Raw genomic sequence first — 9,529 nt, 5'->3', positions numbered from 1 at the left:
AGCTCATCGACTTTAGCTTGAAGAGCAACCCTTTTTCCTTCCTTCTTTCGTTGCTTCGCACCAGGTGCAAGAGGGGTGTTATTCTGTGTGATGCAGCTTCCTTCTCTCCCCATGTTGGAGAGGGATGCCTGGTCAAAAAAGAGTGTACGAATGGTGGAAACCAGCTTGGCAAAGCTGAAGAGAATGGGAATAAGTGTCGTTCCCACAGATGGCGCCAAATGTTGATGCACAAAATTAGTGAGCACTTTGGTACAACAGAAAGTGTTAAGTTTATAACCTTTGCTAGATTGCTCCGATCACTAGTGTGGATAAGTATGCAAATGGATAGAGATAGGGAAGCAAACGCAAGATGTACGTGGTTCACTCAGATTGGCTATCACTAGTACATAACAGCATATTTACCACATCAATTCCATCACGGGCATCAACAGCTTGTGGTAGAAACTATTCAATTACCACGGTTAAATGTAGCTCGTGGTAGATAACATTAATTCACCACGGTCAAATTCTGGCCCGTTGTTAAAAGTAAATAATCTACAACGGTTTTTAATCCCGTGATGAAATATCAAAACCACCACACGATATACTCGTTGTGGTTACTTCAAACAACCACACAGCCTTTTGAAAATTCACCACGGCATCGGCCCGTGGTGGATTTTTTTATTTTTTTTTAAATATTTTGGAGGATATTAAAATCTAAAATCCCAATTATTTCCCGTCGCGTGAAACTGGACGAAAACCCTAAAAAGAAAACGTCAATCCTTTTGTTTCTCCATCTCTTCCATCTCCGCCGGCTGGTCTCGGATCAATATTCTGATTTTTCTGAAACGATGACATTTATCAGCTGAGGTTATGAAGGCTTTAAATATTCCTAGAGGAGTACGTCGTGTGCTTTTCCAAACATCAAATACTGACAGGTAATATATTCGTTGTATTTTTTTTTTTTTACTCTCGTGCTTGAATCCACATCGGGGGAATTATAATGTTTATATTCTATATCTTTTCCAATGTGCTGCTGACTCCAATTTACAGTGCACAGTTTGTATTCTGTATTTTTATTTTCTTTGGTCATCTCTCCGGTCGTCTCTCCCTCAATCTGTGGCAACCTCTCTACATCACTCAGGTTTCTTTTATCCTATATCTTTTGATTTCGTTTTCTTGTTATGAATAAGCATTTAAATTATCATTGATCATCGAACTTGGAGATGTGTATGCATTCTTGTGGGTTACAGCTTGCAAATTTATCTTCCAGCGTTTCGCTCTCTCACACATCCATCCAAAGGCACACACTTTTCACATCATCATCGTAAATATATAATTTTGAGTTGAGAAGTATGTTTTTACTGTTTTGTTCTTCCAATTCAATAAAAAAATTGTATTTCACGCCCCAAAATCAACCCCATGTTACGAGGATTGTGTCATGGAGCAGCAAAAAGAACTGGACACCAAAAGCCCCTAAAACAAAAAAAAAATACTATTGATGTAAATAATGAATCTAAATGTTCCATGGGCATTTGTGTAAATAAAACAAAAAAATGACAAAAAAAAAAAGAAATTCAAACGTGGAAAAGGGTGGAGAAAACTGCACCACGTTCCATACAAAACAGTTTCCCTCAAACTGTGTAACTTCCGTAAATCCCATTTCAGACCTCACGCATGCTTGGCAGTTAGAACTTAGAACCCTACATATATTTACCCAATTGGAAATTTAATTGGCAATACATTGCAGTGGAAGCTTTTTTACTTACCATTTTTTTTGTTATTTTGGCATGCTTTTCAGCACTGGAATTTACTTGAGTTTAGATTACAGAAAGCGAGGATAAGAGAATAATTAGAGAGTTTGTAGTGATGTTGGATGCGTATGAAGAAGAAAGAGGGAAGAAATTCGTGATTCCCATATCTGAAAGGTACTACAATTTTCGGTTTTGTAATGTTGCGAAAAGTTATTAACTTTCTATAAGCCAATGTCAAATGGTTAATAAGTTGTGTTTTATTGTAATGCTTCAGGTTCATGGGGATGAAAGCTGCTATTTACAAACAAGTCAAGTTTGAAATCTTTTGGTACCAAACTTGGTTTCAGCATGTTCCAAATTGACGGTTTTTTTTAAAAACAGTCCAGCCAGCACCGAACAGCCAGTTAATTTCGGGGCATCTAAGTTTTTGCTTTATCTTAGCTGAATGAAGATATAGGTTGTTGTTTTGTTAATGACGGTGGATGATTTGGATGCAAGTATGTATCTTGAGATTTTTTTTTGCTTTCAGTTGTTTAGGCTCGAATTGAAGTTTTGTGGAATGAGATTCCTATCAGGTTCTTATACCAAATTGTTTCTTTGTTCATGGCAGGTAATATAAGATTCAACGATTACGATTTTTCTCTTTTTATATGCCTTTGTCAAGTTTCTTGGACCAATTAACTACATATTTATAACTAACTTTGATAGGTGGTTCAACAAGTAGCTGTTTTCCTTTTGCCCAAGCTTGAGTACTGTCAAGATTATTGCTCAAGTTAGAACAGGGCAAGTTGAAGATTATTTTTGAAATATGACGTGATCTCCTCTTCCCTTCTCAATTAATTTTTATTTTACTAGATAAAAATATCAATTCCTTGCAAGTACATTATTTCACTAGAACAAATGTTTACCTGTACCAAAGGATGCAAGGCCAGCAGTACTGGGGGATGTGGAGTGAAGAGCAAGCCTTAAATACTTTGACACTACATAGATAGTACTTTATGACTTCCGTTTATGTATTCATTAGGCACTACATGGATAATACTTTATGACTTCCGTTTATGTATTCATTTGGAAACTCAAGTATTTTTAAATTATGTTATAATATTATCAAGTATTTTTTATGTGCTTATTATATTGTAGTAAATCTGCAATTTTGTTGGTTATTCTATACTAAAATATATAAATACAGATATATATATATATATATATATATTTGTTAAATGATTTTTTTTTAATTTTGGAAAATAATTTATAACGGGCATTAGCTGTGGTTAATTAGTAATCGACAACGGTCATAGCACGTGGTGTTAGATCTCAATCTACCACAGGTACAATCCGTGGTTATATTGCAGTTGACAACGGGCATAGCCCGTGGTAGAAAATGAGACTTTTTATCACATCCAGAATACTAACGGGCATAGTGTCCGTGGTGGATTGCCATTTATCACGGGCATTAGCTGTGGTTAATGAGTAATCGACAACGGTCATAGTATGTGGTGTTAGATCTCAATCTACCACGGGTACAATCCGTGGTCATATTGCAGTTGACAACGGGCATAGCCCGTGGTAGAAAATTAGACTTTTTATCACATCCAGAATACTAACGGGCACAGTGTCCGTGGTGGATTGCAATTTATCACGGGCATTCACCGTGATAGATGAGCTTTTTTCTTCTAGTGTATGTCCACGGAGTAGAGGAGTTCTCATTAATTGTGAAAGGTTTACACAAGTACATAGGTTCAGGTCTCCTTTAGTGAGTACTAGTGAATGATTTAGTACAAATGACATTCGGAAATATTGTGAGAGAATGATCTCTATTTATAGAAGAGAGTTTCTAGTTTCATTCTGACATTGACACGTGTCGTGTTGTGATTGGCTTCTGATGTTGACACGTGTCGTGCTATGATTGGCTTCTGATGTCGACATGTGTCGCGTTGTGATTGGCCTCCTGGTTGGAGGGAAACTCTTATGGGTCCTTGACGGTATAACGTTGACCGGTGCTCAGTAGTTTCGGGATTAGTCAAGTATGGTACAAACAAGTTTATTTTCATGTAATCGGTGAAAATGTGGCTTACTTATTAGCTTATAAATAGGTCACATACTCGCTATGTTATCAATTAAATGACGAGATATCCAAACAACATGAAAGCAGAAACTGATTCTTTGCTTATATAATGCATGGACTTATTAGTAGGTCGAATCTTTATCTTTAAACTCCAAAAGTCCAGCCCATTTGAAGTGCAATGTGTTAGCAATCAGATTCTGACCTAGTGTTGTAACAAAAGAAGGAAATATGGTAACATGGTTTTCTTTGGACGCCTGCCTAAAGGGCTGAAGCATCATATCATTTGAAACGTTAAAGGTCCCCACATCTAATCCAAGGTGCTCTATTTTTCAGGTTGAAATCCCAGAATACTCAATTGAAGTAACATGCATTATCTTGGCCTGAATTTCAAGTAACATAGACATGACCATCAATAGAAGATATTATGGAGGGTAAAAAAGAGAAGGATGTGGCCTTAATGCTACATAGCACTCAATGCTATGAGTGTTCTAACCATTAGATCTAAAAAATTTACAATTGACAAATTTATATTTTCAATTTCAATCATTCATTTTTTTATAACGCTTAAAAGAAAAGTGGAAAAAGTTGTACATATTGTAAAAACTGGGGAAGCAGACGGACCTGGGGTTGGAGTAGTACTACTGTTCTAGCTAGTACCACTAGTTGTCGACACCTACAGCTATATGTGAAAAAAGTAGTAAGCAACATTGGATAAGTGTACGAAACCATGATTGATGGTGCTACTACTACAAGACATGTAAGATTCTTTGTTATGTATAAAAGGTCATGATATATAGATGAATAGATATTTTCGGGTTAAATTTATTTAAAATGGTCTTTGAGATTGACATAACTTCTCAATTTATTCGTGACAATGAAAATTGATAGAATGGTTGATGAGCTTGTCTAATATAAATCATTTGGTCATTCCATGAAAAATCTGTTAATATCCTCGTCAAAATTGTCACATGAATGACCATGTGAACATCTTTTAAGGATAGTTTTATCAAACCCCTCCACTTAATAAGTATATTGATATATTTTTCATCGAATGACTAAAATGATTTTCGGTGGATAAACTCAACGACCACTTCTATTGATTTTCATTATCAAAAACTAAAATGAAGAGTTATGGCAATCTCATGGACTAAAAAGACTTGATAAGGTATTGGTGGGGTTACCGCGTACGCAATGCCATAATATTATCATGGACCAGCTGAATTATTAGTGTACTACGGTAGCTAGGGTTGGTATCGGTTGTATCATGCTGCTGAAACTTGAAAAGAAAGTGTGTGAAATCATGGTAAAATTTTTAGTTAGAAACATTTGGACCATTCATTGTAAGTTGGAAAATGGTGGATGGGAGGCCTTTTATACCTTAACTGTTGTTAAGCGGTTAGGGGAGTCATTTCACGATTGTCGCTAGTCTTGGGTTCCAAGGTCAGTCAATATGACGGCAGATACTTTGGTGTCGCAACGCTGTACGGAGATTTGCAATATCACTTGGGTCAATCGACCTTCATCTTCGTTGGTTCATGTACTTAATAAAGACGACTTGCCCTATCCCCCTTGATTTTGGTGGCAGGTGTAGGGGTGACACTAGAACCCAGTTCTATTGTCTTTCTCCTTGTCCCCTTCCCTACTTTGTTATGTGGCTTTGTTGTTTGTTGGCCTCGGTGTAGGCTTTCCTTGTACCTTTCTAGCATCTTTGCCTTGGTATTACATTTCCAGTTTCCAAAAAACAAAAAAAAAAAAAACATTTGGACCATTCATTTTCTTGTTCTTGGACTCATCTTCTTTCCATATTGGTGAACTTAATATTGCATGTATGGCATTAACAGCCAAATTAACCTATGGGTCTTAATACGAAGATGCCTAAAGGAATCCAGCCCAAAAAAAATAAAAATAAAGCTGTATCCTATCTAACTTGGCATAAGTGGCTAAAACCCTAATAGCCTGACTCCGAACTATCAAACATAAAGTGACATGGCATCAATTTTTAAAAAGTTGAAATTTTGACCTTAAAATCTCCAAGGTGGGTTCGGTTCCGTTCGGTTTTTGGCCGAAACCGGAAACCAAACCGAAATTACTATTCGATTCCGTTCTGTTTTTCTTCGATTTTTTTCGGTTCGGTTTTTTTTTGTTCGGTTTAGGCCCGGTTCAGTTTTTTTCATGAGTTTTTTTTTTCTTTTAAATCTGGAGCTTGAAGCCTTGAGCATCCTCAGTGAGAAATTAACCTGCAAGTTGAACAACAGATAAATTCACATTTTAAAAGAGCAAATATATACATTCCGTACTTAACTGAGTAGGATGCTAGATAGGAGAATCCTTGATCCCATTGCAGCAAGCTTGTCAAAACTGTAAACACTAACTAACTAACTAACAACAAAAATAATGTAAATACCTACTTGAATCTTTTATAAACAAAACAGCATGCCCATCAACCAATTGGGTTGGAAAGCATAAAGATGGATTTGATGCCAAGGGGTATGAAATCGAAGTTGGAGTCGATCCAGGCTTCGACCTCGTCCATGGAGACAACTTTGACATCAGGAAACGAGCAAAGCCCAGCCAAGCTCGGGCCATGGTCTTCCATTCCTGGGAGGACTGCTCGCTCAGAATCTTACAAGCTGCCGCAGGTTTCTGAGGTGGGATTTCTGGGTTTTGGTTGTGTTTTTGGTTAGAGGGAGGTAGAGAGAGAGAGAAGGAAAGAGAGAAGAGGATGATGAAAGATGGGAATTGGGTACGAAGCGGCTAGGGTTAAAGGTGTGGGTGGTTGCGGCAGGCAAGGAACGAGAGAGAGAAAAGGGGAATGAAAAATAGAAAAGGTGTGGCTGCCTAGGGTTTTGTTGATGACTAATAGCACAAAAGACTATAGATTTCAATTTTATAAATAACTTAGTTATACATCCATAGCAAAACAAAGCATGTTGCCAACTTGGATTCAATGAAACTTTCTCAAGTTGGAGCGCATGGGTTTGAACCCTTATGGCTCCAGGATTTCGAAGTTTTCTTTTTTTTTTTTAATGATTTTTATAATTAAAATATTATAAAAAATAATTAAATATATATTTCGGTTCGGTTTTCGAACCTAAAAAACTGAAACCGAACTAGCCATATTCGGTTCGGTTTGGTTTTGACAGTTTTGGTTCGGTTTTTTCAGCCTCGGTCCGGTTTTCGGTTCGATTTTTTTCAGTTTTCGGTTTTTTGAACCCACTCCTAATCTGGAGCCTACTTAATTTTTTTTTGACTTTTCACATAAGGGGGATCCACTTAAGAAATGGTGTTAACTAGATACACTTTTATACCATAAGAAGAATTGCTAAAAATTTATCCGTATAGACGTATATGTTGATGACTGTCAACTATTGGTATACCATTTAACATAATAACCGACTAAAAAAGGATAAATTGTTTTAAACCACCAGTACAGCCTTACATACAATGAACTAGGCCTGGCAAACGAGTCGTGTCTGTCGTATTCGTGTCATTTTCGTGTAACACCTGTTATCTTAACGGGCCGTATCGTGCCACACCCGTTATCATTGTATTAAGAAAGGGTCAAGGAGTGTAGCTGTAAAAACTCATCAAAATCGAAGTTAAAATAACCGTTAAATCGTGATTTTTCGTTGATAACCATCGAAAAGGTTTGTCCCGTTACTTGATCTCTGAATGTTTGTTTTTTGCGATTTTTGGCATATGCAATCTTGAAGCATATACAAACAAGTTTGACGGTTGGATCGTTGAAATTAGTTTCATAGAATGTGTATCCCATCAAAACAATAGATTCACTTACACTTGTTTATTCGTACTTTCATTAAGTATAATATAAGATTTTATGGTATCCACTAGTGTAAATTTTTAAATTGAAGATCGAGTTTATTCATTGTATTCATATAAGGTCAAGGAGTGTAGCTGTAAAAAATCATCAAAATCAAAGTTAAAATAACCGTTAAATTGTGATTTTTCGTTGATAACCGTCGAAAAGCTTTGTCCCGTTACTTAATCTTTGAATGTTTGTTTTTTCAATTTTTGGTGTATGCGATCTTGAAGTATATACAAACATGTTTGACGGTTGGATCGTTGAAACTAGTTTCATAGAATGCGTATCCCATCAAAACAATAGATTCACTAACACTAAAAGAGTTTATTCATACTTTCATTAACTATGACATAAGATTTTATGGTATCCACTAGTGTAAATATTTTAAATTGAAGATCAAATTCATTCATTGTATTCATATAGAGTCAAGGAGTGTAGCTGTAAAAAATCATCAAAATTGGAGTTAAAATAACCATTAAATCGTGATTTTTTATTTATAACCGTCGAAAAGTTTTATCCTATTACTTAATCTTTGAATGTTTGTTTTTTTCAATTTTTGGTGTATGCGATCTTGAAGTATATACAAACATGTTTGACGGTTGGATCGTTGAAACTAGTTTCATAGAATGCGTATCCCATCAAAACAATAGATTCACTAACACTTAAGAGTTTATTCATACTTTCATTAACTATGACATAAGATTTTGTGGTATCCACTAGTGTAAATATTTTAAATTGAAGATCGAGTTCATTCATTGTATTCATATAGGGTCAAGGAGCGTAGCTGTAAAAAATCATCAAAATCGGAGTTAAAATAACCGTTAAATTGTGATTTTTCGTTGATAACTGTCGAAAAGTTTTGTCCTGTTACTTAATCTCTAAATGTTTGTTTTTTGCAATTTTTTGTTGATGCGATCTCGAAGCATATACAAACAAGTTTGACGATTGAATCATTGAAATTAGTTTCGTAGAATTCGTATCCCATTAAGTTCAATGGTGTGTGTGTATATATATATATATATATATTAAGTAGATTTAATTTTTTTTTTTGTACGTATAACACTTAGGCCTTGTTTGGCACACCGTATAAGACACCGGATAGTATTATATAATACGAAACAGGTGTTTGGTGACCTTTCGTACTAAATAAGCACCGGATTATTAATCTGGCCCCACCTATTTTGTCTCACTTACACCCGCTTGTTTATCCCGACCAAAACCTTGGGATTATTTAGTCGGGTTCACGCGAACAAAAACACACTGGCTTTTCTCCAAGCCATCTCGCCATCTGCTCTGCACATCACTAGCTTCTCAAGGTATTCTTTCTCTTGCTCTTTCTCCATCCCCACCTCTGATCAGCATCAAGCAAATTTCAAACGGAAAGGTTGCAGATCGAACTCAAATCACGCCGGGAGACATTATCTGAGTTTTTGGCTGAACTGTTCATTGTTTGTTGATGTGTGGTGATTAAACTCAGAACTGGGCAAGATTTCATATGGGTTTTTATTTCAATGGATTAGAAACTCAGATCTGGGCGAGATTTTATATGGTTCTTTTAATTTAATGGATTAGAAGCTCAAAATTGGGTTTTTGGCTGCCATGATTCCCCTGGAAGGATGGAATTGATGATTTTTAAAGTGCATTTAATTTTTGAATGAATGAATCTGGAGGTTTGCTTCTGTAAATTGAACCCACCTGTCTGTGCTGGGTTCTTTCTGCGCTGCTGCTTGACCATCCACCCACGCTGGTGTAATGGCTACTGGGTTCTTTCTGCATTTGACAACTTTGTTTTTTTCTATTCTTTTTCTTTTCCAGTAATCATCAAACTGGGTTTTTTTCTATTCTTTTTCTTTTCCAGTAATTACCATACACAGTATAAATAATATGGTCATTAGTCTGATACTGTAC

General features: G+C 36.0%; 1 protein-coding gene across 1 annotated transcript; it reads left to right on the top strand.

Annotated features, from left to right (window-relative positions):
- The first annotated feature begins 661 nt into the window (after positions 1-661).
- On the top strand, positions 662-2,259 carry LOC126600186 (uncharacterized). The gene is made up of 4 exons (XM_050266756.1): positions 662-917; positions 1,033-1,123; positions 1,804-1,907; positions 2,008-2,259. The coding sequence occupies exons 1-4, from the start codon at positions 853-855 to the stop codon at positions 2,093-2,095; spliced, it is 348 nt and encodes a 115-aa protein (XP_050122713.1). The 5' UTR covers positions 662-852; the 3' UTR covers positions 2,096-2,259.
- The last annotated feature ends 7,270 nt before the right edge of the window (positions 2,260-9,529 follow it).

The sequence above is a fragment of the Malus sylvestris genome, chromosome 2, assembly GCF_916048215.2.
Source record: "Malus sylvestris chromosome 2, drMalSylv7.2, whole genome shotgun sequence".
NCBI lineage: Eukaryota > Viridiplantae > Streptophyta > Magnoliopsida > Rosales > Rosaceae > Malus > Malus sylvestris.
This window is presented reverse-complemented; position numbering and strand designations above follow the sequence as displayed.

What these genes read in the sequence shown, in the direction of transcription:
- LOC126600186 (XM_050266756.1), top strand. Translation starts at nt 853, where the DNA reads ATGAAGGCTTTAAATATTCCTAGAGGAGTACGTCGTGTGCTTTTCCAA. An exon ending in CAAACATCAAATACTGACAG is followed by an intron (nt 918 to 1,032) that starts GTAATATATTCG and finishes TCCAATTTACAG; the next exon opens with TGCACAGTTTGTATTCTGTA. An exon ending in GTGATTCCCATATCTGAAAG is followed by an intron (nt 1,908 to 2,007) that starts GTACTACAATTT and finishes GTAATGCTTCAG; the next exon opens with GTTCATGGGGATGAAAGCTG.